Here is a 26977-nt window from a genome sequence, read left to right on the forward strand (position 1 = left end):
ACCATTATTGTGAAGTAAGTGATGGAAATATGTATTAGAAATATGCATTTTTAAAACAAAATTATTCTAGATAAGGAATATATATATATATCTATATATATACAGGAATATAACAATATGCATTTTTAGAATTAAATTGTTCTAGATTAAAAAAAAGTGGTATTTAATTAATATATTTGTTTATAATAAATGAATAACAAACGTTGTACGGATTTTTTAATTACACTATTTACTTTTGAACGCTAATTGCTCTTGTAATGAAAGGGATAATAAAATACATCTAGTCATGGACTCGCATCCTATTTGCTTACAAGTGACCAGTTTTATGGCTATTCTTAAATAGCGTATTCTACAAACAATTCTTAATAAATAAAAGAATATATCTGAATTATTTAAACAAGAGATTTGAATTTGGCACCCTTTATTAGTTTATGTAATTAGATTTGGCAACACTATACAGTTGTTGCCTCACCTCGCTATTCACTCAGTATACATTCATCAGTTTTTGCAGGAAATCTTTTCCTTCGTGCTCGCATAATTCTCTGATTAATTAATCTACAAAATGGTTCCAAGAAGAAAATCGTTATTCACCTAGCAATCAACAAGCTAAAAAAGGAAAGAAAGGCAATTTACACATATAAATGAAAGTGATTAAACAATATGATGGTCGGAAAAAGGATTAATGTAAACTGCACATTGAAGGACACAATTTATAATAATGTAAAGGAATCTGTTTCTCTGCAGTCCAAGTTATTACTAAATAAAGCTAAACCAATTCATGAAATGAAAAAAATTATTAAATACATGGACTGACCAACTGTAAAAAAGTGCCATGATCACCAGCTTTTACTTAAAAAAATGTGACTATTCTAAACTTTGTGAGATTATGCTAGTAATTTTACAGCTAAAAGTTTACAGATAGTACAGCTGCTTCGAATACTTTAAGCAAAGACTTCAAAAGTATAACATTTGTGCGACAGGCGCGGTAGCTAGATCAGACATAGAACGAACATGTAAAATGTAAATATGTAGAAGTTAATATCATATTTGTTGATGGTGACAAAGAATCTGAAAAAAAAATTCTATTGTAAAAATTGCTTTGCTTTGGGAATGCATGTTCCTTAGAACTTATATTCATAAAGCAGCAAAAAGTATGCCAGTTTTTAGAGCTTATGAATATCAATTAACTTTTCTGCTTGATGGTAATGTCACAGCTTTTAAGTTAAAGCCATTTCTAATTTATCATTAGAAAATTATTCAAAATTGTTAATCAGCATACACTGCCTAGTTTATTTTCACTCCAATGCCAATGGATGACACAACTTTTATTTGAAGACTGGTTTCATCAAAATTATATTATTCCTGGATAATACACCTGGCATTCTGTTACACTTAGTAGATTTAAATCCCCATGTGAACATTGTTTTCTTGCAAGCATAGCATTGTTAGTCCAGCCTATGGTAATATTCTTCGATATCAGGCAAGGTAACATTCTTGTACGTAAGGCAAATTATTCATGTGTTACTTTCGCCTACGTTATTGCAACAAATGCTTCAAATTTGATTGCAGCAAATGTCTCTCAGACTTCATTGCTTGATTTCTGGAAACTGTTTAACATTTTGAATTGCATTAGAATTCTTGTTATTGCTTTGGAAAATGTTAGTAATAATGTATGAATGGAATTTAGAAAAAGATGAGTTAAGTGTGTTACAAATAAATTCAAATTTTTCGATAGTAAGAATTATTGTCAAGTATTCTTGAAGATACTATTATGATCAGTGGAATTTCAAGTTGTTGAACTGCTGGAGAAAACTTATACAGCTTTTCTTTTAATACAAGATAACACAAAAATTTAATTAATAGTGCAATAATATAAAAGTAAAATTTTCACATCAAGATATCAAGCAATAACTCAAAATTATATATATATAGCAATTGCAATAATTCAAAATAATTTAACCTTAAACTTTTCGTTTATTAAATAAAATGTATGAGATCCTGATATAATTTGTTTTAAAGATTGCCATTAAAGATCATAGGATATAAAAAAAATGTTAAAATAAATTTCCCCAATCATTACAGATACTTATATTTAGAGATAACGTCTATGCTAAATACATTATACTTAGATGGCCATATTTATAAATTCTGAAATATATCTCAGGATTTCATTATCATTACGCTTTCTCACTAGAAATTATATCAAGCAATTGAAACTGTCTCCTTATATTAATTCACTTCAATCCATGAAAGATCTACATTTCAAACATTCTCTCACCAATAAAAAAAGATGCACAATTTACCAAAATATAAGAATAAAAAAATGAGCTCACCGATCCTGGTAACAGAGTAGCAATATATATTATATATCAGAATGGCAATAAATAAGTATAAATATAGATATGTAGGTAGGTATATAGATATATGTGCGTTTAGTACGGCCGATTGCAAAGAGAAAGGCAAATACCCAACTGCATGTTACAGTTGTGTATTTCAACGCTATCGTTTTTGAGTTATATGAGATACATACGTACGTAGATACAGACGTCGTAAAAAAATCTCTTCTCCGAATCCATTTTATAATCCATTTTGAAAAAAGGACTACTTTATTTTGTCCGTATGTGCAGATGTGTCCCCCAAATATCACTCAAATGGATTCGGGTACGGTTAAAATGGATATTTTCGTTGAAATATGGTACCCCAAATTTTTCGCGATTACAATACTTCCTTTACTTTGTACAAGGAAGTAAAAAAGGTAATTAATTTTTTTATATAGTTGGTTAATATAGGTAAATAAAGACACAAAAAGTAACATAAAAAACTGCACAGAAATGTTTCTAAACAGCTTAAACCATACTTGAAGAATTTTGTAAGCATCCAAATAAGTAAAGCCTGATTTCTCTTCCAGAAAATGCATGCACCTTAAATAAACGCAAACAAAATAAATTCATAAAATATGAAAGATAATTTTTTCAAAATATATTCAAAAGCATTATATTAGTAAAATTTAAATCATTATTAAAGAACATAACTCTTCTTAAGGAATAAAGAAATTAATATAGTAACAAATTTAAGTATATGAACACTACCATTTTTATATAAATTTAAACTCAATTCATTAAATATAGACTGGTCATAAATTATTGAACACATTTCGTTGATAAACAGCTCATGAAGAGAACATAACAATTTATGTTAAATACATTGGGTCATGCAGAAAGTTATGCAGTTTTTCAATTTAAAATGCGTTTTTTTTTCTAATTATTTTGTGCCCGCTGATAAGAAGTAACCTTAATTGAAGCCTATGTTTAAATACTGTGTTTTATGCTCATTCAATGCTATTCTAACATGTGTTGTGGCATAATTCTTTTTCAGCGTAGTACTAAGAATGAAGAAATCAGAAAGAAAAAATTCATTTTCATCATAATTAACTCTTTTATTCTAAAAAAGTAAAAAATGCTCGCCATATTGCTCGTAAATTATGTACTATATATGGATAAAATGGTATTTCTGATGACACAGGTTCAAAGGTAGTTTGAAAAGTTTAAATTAAGTGCAGAAATTTTAACCTTGAAGATGATGCTAGCTCTGGACGATTATCTTTTGTAAACAAGGATGTTTTAAAAGAAGCTATGTTATACATGTTCGTCTATGTTATACAGTTCGGGAACTACTCAGATACACTGTAAATATATTAGGTATTTTTGATGCGGAAGACATGAAAAATGAGCAATGCCCTCGCCGGGACTCAAACCACGGACTCAACCTCTCGAATACGCGCCGAGTGTGCTGACCACTACACCACGAAGGCATGTTAAGACGGCGGGATAAATATCTTTTAAGACTAAATATTTTAAAAAGTACAATATGCCTCCATTTGAAAAAGACTGGGTATATAAGCTACGATATTTGGTCACCCTATACTTTAACCCTCCAAGGATTATGGACATAAAATTTCGCACAGAAGGATGGCCTTCCAATTTGTTATACTGCAGACTTTCTGCTAACTCCTGATGCATCTAGTTTCAGATTGAATGTATACTGAAAGAAAAGGCGTCAAGATACACTGAAAGGATAATTTTGGAATTAATTACGCAAATAGCACCATTCATGACATTTTTGGGGGAATTTCGGAATTTCAAAGCGAAATTAAGCAAAGCGAAAATAACAACTTTTGTTGCTAAAATTTAAGTGCTAAATTTCTTATTATCCCTTACTGTCTTTCATCCTTATATTCTCTTACGAATATCCTCTCATGTAATAAATTAATTGTCACCTCTCATACCATTCTTAAAGACTTTAATAAAAAAGGTGTTGATGTCATCTTTTCTCATGCACGTGACCACACTGGCAATCTAGGAAATGAAAGGCGTGATTGGTTGACAAATCAGGTTCAGGTTCAGGTTAATACTCCAATGATACTGCCGAAGTCATTCCCCCCCAAAAAAGTAGGAATGAAACAATACTCAAGTGAAATTAATTACACAGAAATTCTAGTACTGTCTCTTTGACTAAATTATTTCTTCCTTCCATTCCTCACGAATGAATAATAAAACTTTTTCTGCAATTTCGAAACTACTAAATTTCTAACTGGACATAGTAATTTCAACTCATATCTGAAGAGATTTGAGCTGTCTAATACAGACTTGTGTTCCTGTTGCTTTGGGGGAGTGTAAAAAATGTCAAACATGTGTTATTCTACTGTTCAATCTTACGGAAGGAAGAAAAGAACTATTTCTAAGTTAAACTCTGTGATATTACATTTCCTCTTCCTCTCAATGTATTTGTTCAAGATAAAATGACATTCTCTTTCTTTTGTATAGTTATCTCTTACGTGTCATCTGTGAATTTGTAAGTTTATTTTATTTTGTGTTGTGTTGTTGCATTTGTTTACTTTTTTTACTTACCTCTGTAAGCGTTATGTAATAAATACTATGTGGTGCACAAGGAATTTATATATTCAATAAAAAATTTTTAAAAAGTCAAAATGCTTGAAGGGTTCATAACGTAGAGTATATGCTTGCTCGAGTACAGGCATGCGATTATTTGATGAAAAGAAATAAACTACTTTTTTTAGATGGCTGATTAATGGAGATAAGAATTGGATCTTATATAAAACAGTAGCAATAAAGTAAGCTAAAAGAATCTCCTTTACTGGAGAGTGGAGTGGAGCTGCACCCCTAAAACTAATTTTTTACATAAGGTGGGATGGCAAAGCAACTGCATAATATTATCGATTGTTAATACCAAAAGAGGCAATAAATTGAGAAAATGATGTTTTCAAATAGAAAATTTAAAAGCAGAAATTAAAGATAAGTTCTCCGAATTAACAAACCATTGAGGGGATGTCTTCTATTATTACAATGCTCGGCCCAAATTTCGACGAATGTCAAACAGACTTAGAGTATGGCTGGGGCGTTTTGTGTTTCATCCATTAGAATTTGCCTCTTTGCATTTTCAAAATCCTCTGAACGGCATTGAGTTCACTCTTTTGAAGCCTGACAAAAGCGCTTTCTTAACTTCTTTACGAATAAATACAGAGGCTGTTCGCACATTTTTAGACGATTTTGGTAAGCGTTAATAAAAAGGCGTTTACTGCAAAAGAAGTAATTGCAATTGTACTATGTTTTTTTAAAGTCAAAATTATCGTCTGTGGCTTGAAAGTTTTGTTTTTATTAAAAATGACGAATTTAACAAAGCAGTGGTTCGAAGGCTACATTTACGCTTTTTCCGAAGAGAAATATGCATACTTCGTTATCCAAAAACGATTTGAGAGTCATGGTTTTGTGATATCTAAAGCGTCGATAGGTAATATCATCAACAAGAAAGGAAAAAAACGTCAAATTGGAGCCTCAAAAGTGGGACAAAAATTCCAAACAAGTATCCAAGGAAAAAACGGACATCTTCGACTACTGCAAAGGTACGTTGTTTAATGTTAAAAGAAAATCCCTTTAGTCAAAGGACAGGTGCAAAATCATTAAAATGCTCGGTGTTCACTGTAAACAAAATGATAAACGTTGATTTAAATCTTAAAGCGAAAAAACGCAATGTGCATCGTCTTCTTCCAAAGCATATCGCTCAACGCAGGACACGCTAACCCCCTGAATTGAGCTTGCATTTTCACAAAATTAAATTCTCTTCATCATTTATTGAACATCTTTTGCATGGTGACATTTGAAAGCTCTTATAATACCCTAAAATTAAGGACAGAATGATTAGAAGTTATATTTATGGGATGAGATACTGGTGTTTTCCAGAACGATGTGTGCACTGCGCAGTTATCTAAACAGTGAAGCTATTTTTTGTTATTTTTAAGTTCGCTGTTCTGTTTCAAAAGAAAAAAAGGGAAAATACTATTTGCCACCCAAACGTTCTTGCAGTTATGGTAAACTGGAAGTAAATTCTTGATTCCTTTGCTGCAGAATTCTATATGAGAAACACTTATCCAAAGAAAAATGGAAAACAATTGTCCCAATAGATGAAGCATGTGTGTATTTAAATGATTGTAACAAAAAAAGAGCCATTTATTATCATAAAAGGGGAAAAAATTTTAAGTACATGGTTCAAAGAATCGAAAGAAAGTTTTTCTAAGGGATTCATGATTGTTGCTGGTTTTTCTTATAATGACAAGTTAAAAATAAAAAGAGTGCAAAAAAATGTCAAGGTTAACTCCAAATACTATCAGAAACATATTTTATCGCCAATTTTTCTGAATGAAATACCATCGCTTTACCCACAGTGCCATCAATCTGTGAGGCTCCATCAGGACAAAGCTAGAAGTCACACATCAAAATCCACCGTAAATTTCCTAAAAGAAATAGCACAAAAAACTGGTATCAAGGCTGATATCCTTACTAAATCTCCCGATGTGTCAACTATGGATTTTTGTGCTTTCGGACTTTTAAAAACTGCATTATCCAAACGTTGTCCCAAAACCCTAACAGGACTCTGGAAAGCTGATCGGGAGGAATGGGATAGAATACCTCTTCTGCCACTTCAAAAGGCATTATTATCCTGGAAATTGCGGTGTCGAAAGATAGTTCAGAATAAGGGATGTCAAATAGACTCCATATTAAGTAAGTTAACAAAGCAGTGGTTCGAAGTTTGGTCTATATTAAGTTAAAAAAGATAGTTCAGAATAAGGGATGTCAAATAGAACATTTAAAACACAAGAATTTTATGCAATTTAGTTTTGTGAATACAATATACATCGTCTAAAAAATGTGTGAACAGCCTCAGTGTAATGAATGAACTTTTTTCAAAAAAAGGATTTTCCAGCTGTCAGAGAGATTTCAAAAAGTCATGAAACAAAAAGGTTATATATGCAATTCAATGAATCTGTCTTACGTTTCTGTACTACTTCATTTTCATTTATCATAAAAAAACTGCTGAATGATGACCTAATATATATATATATATATATATATATGAAAAATGTAAGAAAAATACGCTAGCTTAGCTCTTCGCGAATGCGCAAACTTTAATTAACTTCAATTCAATTACTTAATTGCAATTCAGGATCTTTTCCCTAGACCAGTACCTTCTAGAATTTGCTAGCCTACTACGTAACCGCTACTATAAATAACGAATGCGCGCCATTTTGCGTCAGAAGCTTTCCTCTCTCTGTGCCTTTAGGGTCTGCGCTACTGCGCTTGCTCTCTTTGTTAGAATAAGTTATGATGCATTAAAGTTTAAATACTCTTATTTAGTAACGAATAAATGATCTACAGTGATAATTGAATAAAAGCTATGGAATAAAGATGTACCATTAAAAACTAAATCAACTTGCCTCTTCATTTGAATTAGACTTATCAATCTGCAAAAACCATGCCTGAACTTTGATGCCGACACATACATACATATCTACACACACACGCATACCGTGTTTGCAAAACTCTTTATCTGGCCTTTATTTTCTTAATTGGTGGTTGACAGACATATACTACCAGATAAAAAAAAATGATTTAAATGATGCAAATATTCATGTTTCTGATTATTTATAAATTTTATTAGGAAAATTATGAAACTTTTACGTTATATTTTCCTTTATACTTATATATAACAAAATTTTAAACTCAAAAATAAATAAATAAAATAAAATGCAAAAGGTATGATATTTGTGCAGCAAAAATTGAGGTGTTTCATTTTTAAAATTGGAGATTATATATAGTGGCCATACGCAAATTGAAGAGTGAAATGTTTGCATTTGCTTGTAACAAAAAATAAGATATCAGTTTAGAAAAATGCTTCTCATTATTGATAGATTAAGTGACCGACATTTACTAGTATTCCCGCATAGTACTGGTAAGAGCATCTTGACAACCAACCAAACTTCCAGGTTTTCAATGTTCCCACCACTATGGTCTCTGAGCCATAGGGAGTGATGACGTCGGTTGCCCAGTTCAACAGTGGCTAGAGAAAAACTTTTTTAAATCTGCCGTCTAGGGTTTGGAAGTCCTGGAGCCGGTAGCATGATTTCCATAACCTTTTCCTTACCTCTTGGGGACCTTTGACTGCCTGACCCACCGAATATGGAGGCTTCTCATCTGGACCAAGTACGCATAATGCTTGAGGGCATAAGACTGAGAAACACGCATGTAGTGCTATTACCCTTACTTGCTGGCTAGGCGGATGTTTGAAAGTGACATGCAGAAATCTCAGTTTATCGGCAGCAAAATCGCATTTATGGCACACTTGCTTATTTTGAGTAGCCATCATCTTCATTTCTAAATTTTTTACCATGGAAAGGCTTTTTTTTCCTTTCTGGTGTGCTGATGATTCTCAGGTCCAGACATTAGATCATTCTGAATATTGGATGTTCGGATTTTGGACTTCGTATCGTAATATATCTTTAGCGTTTGAAAACTTACAAATTCCCTTCCCCGAATATTTTTTGACATATCAGTTGCAATAAAATTATAAATTAAAGAAAATGTCACATAGTAGTTAATCACGAAAGAATAACATTAAGTAGCATTTGTGGAGGGAATCAACCTTGAATTATTGTAATTTATTTATTAACTGACCTATCCAGGCAAACGGAAAATGGCGTCAAATATACCTAAATTTTGAAATTAAATATCTCGGTCAGTTTTCTTGTATGGGGTTAATAACTTTCTAAATATAGGTTTTGGGAAACTAGGTTTTTGTAATTTTTATATATTTTTTTAAATTACAAAATGTAAAATTAAATATTAGCGTATGTAAAACCTTTTTATGATAATTACTTTTCTAGACACAGTGTATGCGTGTGTGTGTGCATATATATATATATATGCATATATATATATATATGCACACACACACACACACACACATATATATATATATGTAAAACAAAAAATATATAACTTTCTAATAATAAATTAAAAATTGCCCTTTATCACCTCTTTTAAATTTGAACATGTTCCTCTCTTCCTTCTAAAAATAGCAAAACTATAATATAATCCTTACTTGCTGTAATTCTGAAAAGTGGTCCGTCATCTGATCTTTATTGCGCAATTATTCCTGAATGCAATGAAAACTCAGCCCAGCATCTGAATATTAATATATTATATATATATGAAATTCAATTCGCTTAATGACGTCAAATATGCCCAAATTTTGAAATTAAATATCTCGGTCAAATTTCTTGTATTCCTGAATGCAATGAAATATTAACCCAGCATCTGAATATTAATCTGTTACATAGCTGAAATTCAGTTCGCTTAATGTAAATATTCTTGAAATGTGATGCGAAATGTAATCTGTTTAATGTAAGCATTTCTTGGTATAAAAGATCTTTGCTGCATAGTATATCATTTTATGGTCATCTCTCTTCGGTCTCCCTTTTTCGCCTTTTCGCTTCTTCTCGCTTGCAAAAGTTAACATCGTCTGGTCGCTGCTTGATTTCCTCCTATTGTTTCAGGAATGTGGTACATCATAGATAAATCCTGGTTTGCTTATTCGGCGCCGTAATGTGGTGATATGGAAAAACATCTTTTAAGAATGTTCAAAAATAAATTACGTTTTAACTTACGGAACATTTGTTTGCAAATCATTCCTGTGACGATTCATGTGGCGATAGACAGTCAAAAATGTCAACTGTATGTTATCCTAAATTTTATTTCAACTCAGAGCTGTTCCAAGCCCATTGGCTGCTCGCGTACTTATCTAGAGTTGCAGCCCACAAATTTAAAAAAAAAAAAAATTGCTCAATGAGTAATAAAATTTTTATTTCATATTCACTAAGTACTTACATGTGACAAATTGTATAAAAAGCACTTACATATGACAAGTACTTACAATGAATTTAATGATTTAAAATATTTAGTCTTGGTATAGCGAGAGTCCGACCTCCCCAGATTTTAGCCGACCGCATACTTTTACTCGCTGCAGCCCGATAGGAACGGCCCTGTCCCAACTACAATACTACAACGACTGCCAAAAATCTCTCTATGTCAAAAGAGTCATTCGATCACCACTTCACCAGTAATTATGCTTATTTTCATTACATATGCGTAAATATATATATATATATTTATATGTATATTGTTTCATAAGAATAAATTGAGTTTAATTAAAAAATTAAATTTAAATACATATTGAATTAAATATTCTTTGAGCTATTGCTGCAAGGAATGAAATTTAAATTTAAACAAATTTAAATTCTCAACAAATACGTATAAAAGTAAAAAAGCAAATTTAAATTCTAAAAAAAGGAAAAAAGCCAAAATAATTTAAAATAATTTTAAAAAATGCAAACATGTAAAAGATTTAATTCTCGAACTAATCTACAATATTATTTAAATTCAGTTATATATGTGTGTGCGCGTATGTATACATTTGTGTATTGTGTGTGTGTAATCAATGAAATATGAAAACAAACTTCTAACTTTAATTTGGAAATAGTTTCTTTTTTTAAATCATTTTAATTGGCCCTTAATGTTTTTATACGTACACTAAATTTTAAAATATTTCAGTACGTACTTCTTTTATGGTACATTATATATTCCAGATAATATTCAGTCTTTCATCCATGTGTTCCATGGAAGTATGGAAATTACTGTCTTTATACTTCAATTCATTTTTGAAGTTCAACAATGTTGTGTAATTTTCTTACATAAACATGTTTTACAAACTTCTGCGAAATTAATTGTTTGTATGTAGGGGCAGAAATATGACTTAAAATCAAGTTGATCAAAAAATTGATTCAAGTAACATTTCCCGAATTTCTTTATATGAAGGTTGGTAAAAGGCCATGTTTGCCCATCAAAATTTTGTAAATAATAGATTATAAGGGCAATAATACCTGAAAAGAAAAATAGCGTGAAGAATAGAAACAAACAGATCTGACAGAAGATAGAGAAAAAAAGATGAGAAATTAAATATCAAGCAGAATATTATATTTATCGTACAATAAACCTATTATGAAGAGTTTTAAAAATCTGATGATTTTGTCAAAAGAGCTGTTTCAGTTGTTACATAATTTTGTACATAACGCAAACTTATATATTCCTCAGTTCACTTACTATTCTTCGTTGAAATTTAGAAAAACTATGACCACCCATTCTTATGAATATATTACTTTACTAAAAACAAGGACATATTCAAAAGCAGCATTTAATTTAGGCACGTATTTCCTTACTTGAGCATGTAATATAATTCACTTGCCATATCTATACTTTGAACATCAAACTTTCCATGTAAATCTTTTAAGGCATTTACGGTATATTCAAAAAAGTTTAACATGCTGTTATTTAGAGCTTTCTCTAAGTCTTTTTCCAGCGGATCATCAATCATACTAATTAATAAAGCTTCAAGAAGAAACTTCAAGAAATAGAAGCTGATGCGGCCCTCTCCTCTGCTTTTCAGTGATGAAGCCACAATCCATGAGCTACAAAGAAAATATTTTCAGAAAGAATTTATGTCTTATTTATACTAGTTACAATAATACTTATAACAACAAATCAATTATTTATATTATGAAAAAGGCATTCTGAGCTAGAATTTTTAATTCTAAATTGAATCAATTGACGAATTACGTATTGATAATTGTATCAATAACTAATAGCCCACATCTTTTCATGAACAACTCTAAATCCTAGTTAAAAATCATTCATATTATATAAAATTATTGTTATGATTAAAAATTACTAACGCATTGGGGATGAAAAACTGCCTCCCCTCACACACAGTGGAATAGCTTTATTTCTGTTTGCTTAATTATTCCATTAAAAGGAAATAAAATTACCATCCAGATAGCTCTGAAGATGTCATTGCATGTTGGATAGCGTGTTGATGAATCAGAGTCAAAGCTGCATTTGGAAGGATTTCTAACCAGTTTTTCCATAAACCAAAACTGTGTTCCTGGAAAAATTTGAAAATTTCACATAAACATTAATTAATTGTAAACTAAGCTTTTCAGGCTTTTAAAAATATAGATATGCTTCACACAGAGAATACCATCTGTTCCAGGATGGTGCTTGTTATGCAATATGCTCCTTCTATATGCTACTATTACATGAATTTTAACTCAATGTCAAACCTAACATAAAACTGTAAAACATAAAAAAAAATAAATAAATAAAAAAAAAAAAAAAAAAAAAAAAACCACTTCAGATTCTTTGAAATTTTTTTATGATGAGAATATTGCCAGTATACTAACAATCAGAGCCATGCCGTGCTGTGATACAGAGAAGAAGCGGCATAAGGTGGCATCGTAAGGAGGCAGCATAAGCAGCGAAATCAGTCTACAATTTGAACCATTCAATAATTAAAAATCTTTATTTGTCTCTGTTACTCTGATATTCATGTATACGATTTATGATTTGTCATACGCTTCGTTAAAAGCTCTTTCGGAACATTTTGATATCGGCTTTTGGTGCAGATGCATCTTTGGCGAGCGCAACAGACTTCTGATCTGACAGCGCGAAGCTGCTGCTTTTGTTTGTAATAGACCGCGCAACCACTCCTGAAAGCTGAGACCGTAATTATCATAAAATACAACTTCACCTGTTGATATTTCTGCTTTAATCTTACAATTATTGACAAATTTGATTTTAACGTTGTAAGGTATATCCTAATTTTATAATAGTTATTTTAAGTTAAAGCATCTTTCCTGTCTCTTCCAACTTCAGCTTGCAATTCCTTACCAGAATAAGATTTTAGAATCGCCTTAAATGCAGATAAGTAGTAGAGAGTATTTAAGTCGAAGTTCACTGACTTCGAGAGAGCGATTTAGAAATCCTGAATAGCGCGCGCTTGCCTTTTGGCTACGTCTTTCTAAGCTGTTGCTGTGCTCGGCTGCCGTTTTACGTGCCCTTGATAACTTCGCTAGCTAATTTAATATTACGGGTCAACTTGTTTAGAAATTGTGTTAACTTCGTTTAAATCTCTTAGTTAGTCAACAGTTAAGTTCTTATTTCTTACATCTTTAAGCCCAGATGGAGGCTTTGTTGTACGTCCTGAGAGAGCGCACATCTGTAAATCTGTGTTTTGAGCAATAAAGGGTAATTAACACTTCTTGAGTTTACGATTTTGTTCTCGGACATAAGCAATTATTCGCTTAGTAGTTCACTAGGTTCCTCAACACTTAGCTAATAGAGATAAAAGTGAAGAATCCTACATTAGCACCCGAAACACTTTGATGAACCATGTCGTTAAAAAACGAGAAATTTGCGTTGATCCCTCCCACCTTTCAAATCCCTCAGCCACCAGCAAACCCCATGGAGGGATTCGGTTTTATCGTAGAAACCATGCGAGCAGCTATGAAGCCAGCCGCAACGTTTGATGGCAGAGGTTCCGTGGTGACTTTCCTGGAGCAGCTGGACCTGCATTTTACCTTACATTCAATAAACCAGCTTCAGAAAGTTAGAATTGCTATAGCTAATCTAAAAGGCCAAGCCCTGGTTTAAGGACATTCGAAAATTCCTGTTGGGGGATCCAGGTCCCGAAACCTACACATAGGAAAATCTGAAAAGTGATCTGTTTAAAGCGTTTCACGGAGTTAAAGACCAAGCGAAGCTGGAGGCAGAGCTTTTTAGTAAATATCAGACGAACGTCGAAGATTTGATGGACTTTATCTTGAGGAAGATACAAATATTTAATTTATTGTATGGAAAAATGGCGGATAGCGAATTAATTGAAGTAATTTTGCCGCATCTGTTTCCGTCGATTCAAGGTTTCCTGAAGATAAGAAATTCCCAGACCTTAAAAAACCTATTTCAGCTTGCCGTGAATTTCCAAAGCAGACGAGCAGCTGAAAATGCGCGTTCAGAAAATTTCCGCCAGTATTTGAGGTTTCCGCCTCAAGAAAAACTTCAAAGTAAGAAGTATCCTTATTGGCAAGCGGGGAAGATTGAAAAAGACGATAATAAGAAGACGGGTTATTCGAAAGCATTTGGAGATCGCATTAAGCAGCAGAAAAAGCAAGGGGCGCAGAAAAATAATTTAAATTGATCAGAGTGAGCAAGAAGAGGGCCCGGTTACCCCCTGGGAAGAAAAATACCTCGGAAATTAAATTAAATAAGGTAGCTGTACAGAATTTGGCCTTGCCGGAAATTCATCTTTTATTAAACAACGTCTCTACTACCGCCTTACTCGGCACTGGAGCTCAATGCAACTTTTTGACGCAAGACTTCTTTAAAAAGAATATTCGCCGTTACAGACTATTTAAAACTACGGGGCAGAAAGTAATTGCCGCCCAAGGAAAATAGTGTATCTGCATTAGGAAAAGTAGGACTGCGCTTGCAAATAAAGAACGAGACACAAAAAGTGAATTTTTTGGTAGTGAAGAACCAACTTATTATTAGGTTAACTAACTTATTATTATTAGGTTATTTAGGGGCTGGACATTTTACCCGCAGCAAGAGCAAAATTAAATTTTAAGAACTTTACCTTACAGGTTCAGATGGATGCTGTAGAAGAAGAAGAGGAGCCATGCTAGACGTAGATCTAAATCATCTCCAGGAAGAGGAGGAAAAGAAAATGGAAAATTTGGTAAGAATTTTTTATAGAGAAGCCCGGTTTCTGTCAGGTGGTGCAACATGAGATAAATGTAGGAAATGCCCCCCCCCCAGTTCAGGCTAAGCCTTATCGCTACGTGTGAAGGAAGAAATCTTGGAATAGCATATTAAACAGATGCTGGCAAATAAAATAATTGCTCCGAGTAGCAGCCCCTACACAAGCCCAGTAGTTTTATGTAGGAAGAAAAAACGGTCTTCCACCGTCATCGGAATTCGTAAAGATTCGCAGTTGATTACCGTAAACTGAATAGTACAACTAAATATCATACATATCACCTCCCGATAATTGATGAGATAATTAGAAAAATCCGATCTACTAAGTATATGACTATGATAGACCTGACGTCAGGCTGTTTCCAAATTGTAGTAAAATCTGAGGATGTCGAGAGAAACGCTTTTATAACGCAGTCCGGCTTATATGCTTTTTTGAGAATGCCGTTTTGATTTATGGAGAAATTTATGGATGCTAAGCTTCGAATAGAGAACTTAAAATAGTTTTGTGAGTAAGAAATGGTAAGTAATATGGTATAAAATGCCATTAATTCGTTGCAATAGTTTGCGTATGAAAAACATATTTTCGGTATTTTTTTTCAGAATTCAGATTTTGAAAATAGTTTTCTTTTTTTTCATACATTTTCATTGCACTAAGTCTCCTAGCTCTCATGAAATATCATTGTTATTCACAAATTTTCATGAAAGATGAAAAATATTTGAATTTTTCCTTGAAATTTTTAGTGTCATTCAGTAAGCACGTGCAATTAAACTCGTATGGCACTCTCTAATTAATGTGAAATGATATTCTTTGAAAAAGATTGGGCTATGTTCTTAGAATTTACGAAATAGTGAAATTTTTGGTATGAAACGATAAAAATCTTGCATGAAGTTCGTTATATGTTCACTCTCATTACTGAAGATCTCTTACTAAATTCTTAAATAGTGACGTTTTTACTCTTATTATTTTCAAAATTTGGTACTTCATGAATTAAATAACTGTATAGATATACTAACCTTTATCGAAAATTCAAATATTTTATTAATTGGTTGGTCTTATTTAAATGGTTTAGAAGTAAATGAGCGGTAGGTTAGGCAATTTCTTTCAGAAATAAAACCGTATTTGAAAACTCTGTAGATAATTTGCCTTACTGAAATTGTTCTAAATTTTTAAAAATATATGGGTGATATGATGCTATATTATCATCTACAGTGTTTTTTCTCTTTGCAAATAGTGTATAGAGTTATAATAGGAATTGAAACTTCTTTCTATAGCAGAATTTATTAGTATCTCTAAAAGAGGAATTAAAAAAATAAATTCATGTTTTTGTAAAAAATAATGTAGTATCTGGTTGTCATTATGATAGAAAGTGTTATGCAAAAGTTTCAGAGTTGTAAAAATATGATTCTGAAATGACGTTTTCTGAAAATAATCAATGTATTTCTCAATATTATAAATTAAAATAGTCAAAACTAGAAATCTTTTACACAATATGAGCATGAAAGCCATTGAAAAATCTGTTGCAATCGTATAAAATTTAACTCGAAGATGAAAATTATTGCTTGCATGATTAAACAATATCAAAATTTGGTTTGAAACTAAATCACTGAGTGCTACATATAGATCTGATCGTGATTGTTTCAAGGTCTTTTAATGGAAGATATCCTGCTTTTTAAGTAAAATTATTTTCCTTTTCCGATGAAAGTAAGTCTAAAGCTAAATCTTTGGAAAAGTGAGATATTCGGATTTTCGTCTGTTAGAATAAATGCGCATGCCTACATAAAAATAAAGTTAGGATCACTGAATTTTCTCGTTACTACAAAAGGATAGATTTAGAGAATAAAGGAAAATTTCTAAAAACGTTGGTTCATTACCTTACTCTTACTTCTTAAAAGTTGATAAATAGTAAGAAAACTCGTTGATAAGTTGTAAGAAAACTCTTTTTTAACCGTATACTGCTTATAGGAAATGATTTGTTACTCAGGTTTTATATTAATTCATTACAAGATTTTATATTTCGTTTAAGTATTGGTAAGGTTTTACTGTTCCTAATGAGTGGGATTTTCTTAGCGTGAACGTGGATATTAATTGCATTTTCCTCAACAACGCTTGGGGATAATTTAATAATGTATCGCATAAATATTCTTTTCTTTTAAAAAATCCTAATTGAAAGTTAATTAAAATTATTTGGATTAGTATTAAGTGTATGTAAAGTGCTAATTGTACTACAGAATGATTCATGACCTTTTCTGTGTATATTGACAAGGGTAAAAAAAGTGAACTTCAGGTTTTTCCCACTAAAAGTAAATCTGGAGCCGATAAGAATCTGTTAAGACTCATTTTAGGTACATATATTGCTTTCTATCGCACATTTCTAAACATTTGTTGGGAATTCTGGGTGAGTAACTTAAATTCGGTAAAGGTTATATCTTCATTTGGGTAAAACCTTATATATTTTATAGTAAAAATTGCTTATTTCATATTTAGTTCTTAATATTAAGAAAATAGTTCTAAGTTAGTTATTCTATACTGTGGGAATACTACAGGAAAAGTTAAATGATTTATATGGTTTTTGGAGTTTTTTTCTCTCAGAAAACGGTAATATTTAGCAAATTAAAGTTCTCGAAAATGAATAGAAAGTTCGTATAATGCAAACATATATTATGTACAATTATAAGAAAACGTAACACTTATTTGGGTGTAATTTTGTATTTAAAATCAGTTATTCCCCATTAAAGGTGTATTAGTAAGGAATATTTAATTGCTATGATGAGTATTGTACGAATAAATTTCTGTATTTGTGATGATGAAGATTAAAACGTTCGAAATTATAGTGGAGATTTGAGTAAAATGTCTCTTACTCTTTCTCTCTTTGGTTCCTTCTGTAAATATAGGTATATTGGTAATGATATATGTTGTGTAATGCAAAAATATATCTACAATTATAAGAAAAAGTAACACTTATTTGGGTGTAATTTTGTATTGAAAAGGGGATATTCCTCATTAAATGTGTATTAGTAAGGAATATTTAACTGATATAATGAGTATTGTACGAAGAAATTTCTGTATTTGTGATGAAGAAGGTTAAAATATTCGAAATTATAGTGGAGATTTGGGTAAAATGTCTCTTACTCTTTCTCTCTGTAGTTCCTTCTGTAAATATAGGTATATTGGTAATGATATATGTTGTGTAAAGTACCTCACAAGATTTCGTTCGTAAGAAAATAAATTGGTAAATAAATTAATGCAAACTGACATTTTCGAAAAGAACATTTTAGTCTAAGAAATTAAAAAATAGTCTATATATGAAATTGTCTAGTGAATTAAGTTGGAACTGGACTAAGTTAAAAAAAATGTGTTAACATTATGCGTTAGAAATAAATGCATATCAATAAAACAAACTTTCAAGAGATGAAATGGTAACCAATGGGTAAAATCAATGGTCATTCATTTCTTATTCAATACTGGAAATGTTTACCTTAGAAATTTCTTTTATACATGTAACGTCAAATTTCGTCAATTTCACATGAAAGTCGTTCATGAAGGTAGAAATATCCGTACTTAGTGTAGGAAAAGGTAATAAAGTGAAAATTTACATAGTCGAGACATTTAAAGTGATGTAGAATGCATTCAATTAGTACAAATTACTGAATTAAAAGGTACTGAGCTTTCAAAATAATAAGAAAGAATTTTGTATGAGTACATGAAAGAATAAATATAGTTCTAAAATTATGGATGAAAGTTGAGATTTCATTCTAAAAATTGAGAATCTATCAAACTAGCTTAATGAGAATCAAGATTAAAAACTGAACATTAGTTACATTGAAGAGCTTAAAAGCATATATTCAGATATAAAGGGTATTCAGAATTAAAAGGAAATACCAGAATATGCAGGAAATGTTAAAGTTTGAAAATGCAAATGAAGCTAATAATGAAGTAAAATAGTAGGATAAGTCATGGTAAAAGTACTACAGAATGATAAAATGTATAATTTGCAAATTAAAATAGTACTATAAAATATGGACTAAGTAAAGGGCTATTCAACGAATTGGATATAAATAACAGTTAAAGGTTGTAAAATAAAATGCTTAATTAAAATCGATCTCTATTTATAAGAAATTTAAGCATGTTAATTTAGCTTAAATAGTAAAATCAAAAGCGCAGTTACAATCACAAATTATAAAACAGAGTTAAATTTTAGAGTATGTTGGAAACTAGAAAGAAACCCAGTGTCAGAAAAGTATAACAATGACATCTAAAATTATCTAAAGTTCATGCGTATGGTGGGAAAATGTAATAAACAAGTTCAAAATTAGAGGACTTTAAAAATTGCGAAGGTATAAAATTTACGAAACAAGTTAAAAACAACATCTAAAATTAAATAAAGCTCATATACATAGTAAGAAAATAGAAAAATGAAGCGCCTGTTTGGAATTAGGAAGGTTAAAACTTATGAAAGTCGTTACAAATTAAATGAAAGTCATGTGAAAATATAACAAATTAGTTAAAATTCTTAGTATGTTGGAAACTAAAAACGATAAAAATAGAAAGGTGTGTGTGTGTGTGTGATTATGGCAAAGCCTCGAGGGCTATCTGCCTAAGGGGAGGGATGCCTTCGTGGAGGACTTTCTAAGGGAAATTGGCTCGTATACACGTTACACATGGGGAAAATCACGAAAACGCCCATGCAGCCAGCCCGTTTGCGGGATTCGAACCTCGGACCGAACTACCAGTGTTCAGCGACTTTACCGCTCGGCCGCTGGTGGGCTAAAAATAGAAAGGAGTTAAAATTTACATCTAGAATTAAATAAGTCAGGTATATGGTAGGGAAATGTTATAAACAAGCTCAAAATTTACGAAGTTAAAAATTACGAAGGTTTAAAATGTCCGAAACAAGTTAAAAATTACATCTAAAATTAAATAAAATTCATATATATTGTTAAAAAATATAGGAATTAAACAAAAATTAAAAGTATATTTGAAATTACGAAGGTTTTAACGTATGAAAGTAGCTATAAATTCAATTAAAATCATGTACATAGTGTGAAAATATAGCAAATTAGTTACAATTTAGAGTATGTTGGAAACTAAAAACGTTAAAATATAGAAAGTTAAAATTTACACCTAAAATTAAATAAAAGTCAGGTATATGATGTGAAAATATAGGAATTATATTAAAATTACAACTAAACTGGAAATTATGAAGGTTAAAATGTATGAGATAAATCAAGTAAAAGTCACGCACATAGTGTGAAAATATAAATTGGTTAAAAATTAGAGTATATTAAATGTAATGAAGGTTAACATGTACAAAACAAGCTATAACTGTTACATGTAAAATTAAATACAAGTCATTTATATAATCAGAAAATATATGAAATAAGTTAAAATAGATAATATGTTGAAGATCACTAACGTTAAAAAGAACGAATAAAATTAAAAATTACATCAAACATTGAATAATATAACGCACAAAAACGCGTGTTTTCGTAATGACACTCGTAAAATATAACAAATAAGTTAAAAGTATGGCTAACAAGTATGAAAAAAACTCTGGGTAAAATGAATTTAATACTAAAAGTGAGTAATGTAATTAAGATTAAGGAAAGTACGTCTTATATTATGAACAGACGATTTAAGAAATATGGTAAAATTCTGAGTGTATAGGATCACTCAATCATTAAATTCGAAAATAATATTCGTTAAGGGTACCTAGGAAGTAATCATCATATACGTAGTGAAGAAAAAACACAAAGCCTAAAAATTTATTAACGAAAGACATCACCTCCGGTAAATCAATAAAATATAATTGTGATGACATGTAGCAGTTTTGTAGATATTCAGTCATAGGATAAATACAAGTAAGAAAATAATTATCTTCCAAAGAGGTTATCTGTGAAGGAAATATTTTATTGTATAGTAATTTCTGTTTAAAGAAACTCAAACACATACTTGATATATGTTTTTAAGAACTCAATATAAGTAAGTTCACAAGTGATCGCATGGATATAAATGTCTAAATCACCAAATTAAGAAATAGTACTCACTATGGTTTGTATTTTAATAAACTTCTGATTTGGTTTAAAATTTATTATCTGTATGAAACCCATTATATGTAGCAGTATTATAGACATTCAACCTTCGAGTAAATACTGTTAAGGAAACATTTTATTATATACTAATATCTGCTTAATGAAATGAACTGTATCAGTCACTTGATATATGTTTTTGTACTTGATATATGTTTTTAAAAATTCAATATAAATAAGAAAGTTTACACATTATTATATAACTAATCAGTGCCTAATATTACTCAAATCACCAAATTAATAAAACCTAAGCATACGTCTTTTTTCTGTGACGTAGTAGCTCGATAAGGCTCCCTGTCCCCATTTTCAGATAAGCCTCCCTTCCACGGCTAAGCATTCCTTCTCGGGAGCTCCCTCAACTCCCGCTCCCTGAGCTCCCTGGCTCAGAACTCTCATTTCCCCTACTAATAATGCTACTAATAACTCTACTAATAATGCATTTAATTTGAAACTCTTCATATAAATAAAATAAATAAATAAATAAATTTGTTACTTAATGAACATAAATAATTTTAATGAACATATTCTTACTTGAAAATGTAGCTGTTGCTTCTCATAACACTGGCGTAGAAGTGCCATATGAATATGGATATGAACAGCATGGTCCTTTCTCCTTTTTGATATAAGCTGTATGAAAACGTTTACTTGCCCTCTCGTATAAACTTTTCTTGGCCCTTTCTTAACAGTCCAGAGAACATCTTGAGCAACGCAAGGTAAATACTTGAGTGGAAATTATAATGACAGTAAATTTGCCACATGTTATGAAACATTAAATTTAGAATATAAAAATTCAATAAATAATAACGCATACAATCAAACCTTGGTATCTCAAAACTCCCTCAAAGAGAAAAAAGTTTAAATGAAGTCTTTTTGGAATAATAAAAATAAGAAAAAGTCGAAAAGACTAAAACTAGAAGTTCCCAGTTTTTAACCCGAATCTTATCATTACATAATGATATCTACTACCACTATACCTATAAAAACACTACTTATTTCAAACAAGAAAAAAATATTATGAGAGAAAAAAATAGTGCATATACAAATTTTTAAATGCTGTTTTACTTGAAAATAAGCTTGAAGTATTTTTGGTTGGAATTCTTGCAAGATGAAAAAGTAGTTTTACCTTTATTTCCTGGTTAACTTCCCCAATCAAATAATCTCCAATGTGATTGTGTAATGGATCATTTTCTTTCGTACTGAAAAAAAAAAAAAAAAAATGAATGATAAAAATGGATTACAATTTTTTGCAATTTGATATTAAATTTATAACTTTATGCTAAGTAAAAAAAAAAAAAAAAACTAATAAGCCTTTCTTTAGACTTTTCTAATTTCTTTTCTTTAGGATAAATGGTTAGAGTTTTTTTTTTTTTTTAAATGTGTGTGTGTGTATATATTCTGCAATAAACATCGCAACCAAATTATAAAATCATCAAATATAAAAGTCTAATATTTTATGAATTTTTTACACAATTTACATTACAATTACACAATTTTTTACAAAACCATTACATAAATATAATATTAATTAAAATCTATAAGAATTTAAACAACAGCAAAAAAGTTATCATATACTATATTCACTTTAATTGGAGTAATGTTTAGCTAGTTTTCAGTCATTGGGATGAAAACAAGGGGATTGTAAACGTGTGTTAATAAAACAGAAATATGCTTATCAGCTTAAAAAATCTTTTATTGTAATTTTATAAATAAAATAAAATTATTTGGGAGGCTCAGGCTTTTTCCAACAAAACATGTCAATTATTCATTTATGTGGCTTTTATGTTAGATGACAGGAATCAAACTGTACATTAAGTTAAAAAATTAATAATATTATATTTAAAGTCACCTCTTTTCCCCTTGGTTCATTCTCCCCCTCCAAAACTATTAAAAAGAAATAGGTCAGCAGTTAATTTTGAAAAAAAAAAAAAAATTGAAGGTATACATAACAGTACAGTTCCCTTGAATTTCCCACCAAATTAACAGATATAAAACTGTCGAAATATGGTATAAAGCTAAGAAAAAACATTCATTTAAGAAAAAACATTCAATGTATCCCATGACATTTCACTGCATATACTACTCATTATATCTGTAGAGAATTCAAAGAACATTCCATGTTATTCTAACTATCCATTCGTTTAAAAAACTGATCAGTGTAAAAATTCTAATTCTTCTTTACCATAAGTACATAAACGGCAAAAACTGAGAGAAATAAAGCTAAGATATTTATAATTTATTAAACAGTAAGATAAAAGAAATTTTGCATTTCCCTGTTAGATTAAGTTCTTTGCAAATTACTAATAAATGAAAGCTTTAAAATTTAAGTTTTTATTTCAGCTTTAACTTTGACTATTATCAAATTAGTTGCCAATATATCAGTGAATTAAATATACTCAGCAATTACATAAAAATGAAAAATAAATAATCTGAAAGCCCACACTTCAGGAGAAGGTTTTGATAGTTTTTCAATAAGTCCGCGGCGAGATGACCTAAAAATAATAAAAATAAAGTACATTATAATAAAATGTGACATTTAAATTTAACAGTATGTGCAAGAAAATGATGCATTCACACTTACCATACTTGCATATGCAAACAATCCAATGAGCAATTATTCACATCCCTGAAAATTTTACATGATAGTATCAAAAGAGAAACATAATTCAAGCTTGAAACTTTTAATTTAAAACTATGTATAAATCTCAGTTTCTTAATCGAAATTCAAGCACTAAATTCAGCATGAAAATCGATGCAAACTGTAGATTTTTAATACGCAGATAATTATTTATTATACACTTTTACATATCATAAATGCCGTAAATAACACAAAGTCCCTGTGCCTCCCAAATTTTTATGACACTCATAAAGTATCATGATTTTTCCACCTCACTAAAAGCCAGAATATAATTCTCCCTAACAGTTAAGTGTACAAATGGAACGGTTATATTGGTAAAATTATAAAAGTTAATGACATTAGCAACTCACATGAAAAGTGCATATTTTGCACAATCATATATTGAACACTTACATCATAATTAGTGACAAGAGTGAATCTTTTGTTCATTGCACGTCTTCTCAAACCAAACTAGGCTCAAACAAACAAAGTGCATCTTCTTGTACCATATAATTTTCTCTCATTTCCTTACCATAACAGTTTTCTCATAATACTTGCTTTTTATTACAGTTACTTGCCAAAAAATCAATTTTGCCTGAAAAGCAATAATTTATCAAGTTCCATCAATTAGCAACAAACATGTATTTTTTGCTGATATCCAAATGTCAATCAGATCCGTGTAGTCAAATTTTATTTTTATTAAAATATTTTAAGACAGCTGAATAATATTTTCTCTTACAGAAGTAAATATGAATGAGCTCTGATTTTAAAGGGCTTTTCATGATTCAAATTCAGTTTTTTAAATAGTAATTCAAGTTTGTTCTGCTCTTCCATAATAAATATGTTAATCTTCTATTTTTATTGCTGTTAGCAACTGAAATTCAGTTTCGAAATTCATTCAAACTTATAGATGTGAAAGGAGATCTCAAAGCAAAGGAAAACAAGTACATATTACCACAGAAAGTTATCATAGGCGTAGAAGTGAAACTAAACATATATATAATGAAAATGTTTAAATTAATCAGAAATGCAGTAACGTCATATATGAATTAATAAGATAAAATTCAATTTCTTCCAAATGATTTTCTCTTACACAGAAGAGATTAGCTAAACCTGCTGAGAATACACTACTTCTATAATTTTACTTTACCCTACTGCTATCTGCAGCTCTTTTGAATTTATCCATTCACCGGCAATTCTTCAAAATAAGCTGAGAAAAAAAAAGAGGAGGGAAGCTTTTTAAAAAAGATGTGTATTCATTTTTATAATTTTCCTTTTCATTTCTATTTTTTCTACACTTTCTACTATATACATAAGCAAATCAATCCTTCTGTTAATAAATAATATTTTTAAACACCCATAAAACAAGAAAAGAGAGGTTGTGTACGGGAATATGAGTGTGATTCCTAAAAAAATTGTCAAATTTATGTAATTTATTATTTTTTCCATGATAAAAATGAGGCGTGTATAAAAAAAAAAGAAAACAAAAAATTTCATTTTGAGTAATATAAAAATAAGTATTCTACTTGCATAATTTTCATCCATTTCCTTTACCCCCCCCCCGAAAAAAAACTTGAAATCATGAAAATCTAGATAAGAAAAATTATATGGTATTATCACATTTAAGTTAAAAGCGTAATTAGATCGTTGCTTCCGAAAAATTTGTCGTATGTGCAATTGATTGGGTGCGTGACACTTAGCTGACGAGACATTTAACCGACACCAATTAGCCGACAGGACATTTAGCCGACAAGGACACTTAGCCGAGAGGACATTTAGCCGACAGGACATTTAGCCAACACAGAGAGTTAGCCGTCAGAACATTTAGCTACGGGAAATTTAATTTGCCAAGACATTTAGTCAACTGGGCATTAAGCCGACAGTAACGTTTAGCTGGCACGTACCCAATAATTATTCAAACTTAATATCAATTACAAAAATTCTCGACTTCGCCATAAGTTCAACATTTAAAGTCATTTTTTTCACCTATCAGTAAAATTCATTTTTCGTATCTTAAAGATCCCATATGTACTTTTAATTCTTGTGTAATTTAGCATAGTTTGATATATATCGTGCTGTTTGGTGTATATTGGCCAAATTGAAAAAGCGTTGAACTTTCTCGTCAGGGAATATGAATTAATTTTCGAAAGAACTTTTTTAGCTAACTACGACGGTCACTTTAGTTATATTTTAATATCGGATTTGCAAAAATTGTCCGTAAAGCTTCTTCATTTAATCAACTGTGTTCCTTTGAATACCTTTCACATCATTAATAATATTTCTTGTTTAGTAAGCGATATTAATTTCCTATCTCTCTCTTCTTAATGCTTTCAAATTTCTAATAACTTTTCGTTTCCTTACTATTTTACATTACTGTTTTATCATTACTATTTTGTATATTAAGTAAAACGGTCACTGTATTTCTGTTAAGTCCAGCAGCGGCCGAGCGGTAAAGTCGCTGAGTACTGCCGAATTCAGTCCGAATTTCCAATCCTGCTAACGGACTGGCTGCATGGGTGTTTTCGAGGTTTGCCACATTTGTAACATGTATACGAGCCAGTTTTCCTTTGAAAGTCCTCCACGAAGGTATCCCTCCCCTTAAACCAAACCTATTTCTGTTAGGTGACCGCTGGCCACGAGACACAAATTCCTGGATCAGAACCCTATCCCAGATTAATAAATATACGATTCCTAAAGCGTAAATTCTGAGAGTGAAAATTGCATTTAAAAAAAAAAAAAAAAAGTAGTTCCAGTGTGGCGAGGAGTAGGGCGAATCATTCTGCTTCCTGACAGGGAAAGGAAATTTCATTAGTGGGAGAAGCCATACGACTTTATACGGGAATGAATATAGCACTGATGTGTTGAGCAAAGTAGCAATAAAATGTGAAAGTATTAGAAATCTGAAAGCATTGGGAAGAGCGAGACTCACTGGCGGCTAAATATGTGCCTGCTAAATGTCCTGTCGGCGAAGTGTCCTTGTCGGCTAAGCGTCCGTGTCGGCTAAGTGAGTGAGTGAGTGCACCGCTATGATGGCTTCCGACCACGGACATGAACCAAACGGAATTATATCCATCACGGCGGGGAAAGACTCCAAAGTAACAAGGTTGAATATTATATACTAATAACAGTTTTTACATATTGATAACTGCAAGGCACTAAGCGTTATTCTGGTTATCTGCTTTAAGTTCTGAACATTTGAAACATTATAATATTATCCACGGTTGTTTCTGCTTAGACAGTGTCTTGAGATTTTCTCTATTTTATCAAGGGCTATTCT

The 26977-nt window shown here is 30.9% G+C and overlaps 1 protein-coding gene across 1 annotated transcript in view; it reads right to left on the bottom strand.

Moving 5' to 3' along the window:
- The window catches only part of LOC118191630 (uncharacterized), a 139051-nt gene that overhangs the window by 91057 nt on the left and 21017 nt on the right, over positions 1–26977 (bottom strand). Inside the window, exons 6-11 of the mRNA XM_085823004.1 lie at positions 23665–23709; positions 23525–23575; positions 22210–22282; positions 21618–21806; positions 12233–12348; positions 11627–11875 (exon numbers count right to left, since the gene is read on the bottom strand). Of these exons, the coding sequence (XP_085679130.1) occupies positions 11627–11875; positions 12233–12348; positions 21618–21806; positions 22210–22282; positions 23525–23575; positions 23665–23709 (723 nt within the window). The remainder of the gene's footprint in view (positions 1–11626; positions 11876–12232; positions 12349–21617; positions 21807–22209; positions 22283–23524; positions 23576–23664; positions 23710–26977) is intronic.

This window comes from Stegodyphus dumicola, chromosome 8 (genome assembly GCF_044657685.1).
Source record: "Stegodyphus dumicola isolate Sdum_Otavi_A_Nest chromosome 8, ASM4465768v1".
Taxonomy (NCBI): Eukaryota; Metazoa; Arthropoda; class Arachnida; order Araneae; family Eresidae; genus Stegodyphus; species Stegodyphus dumicola.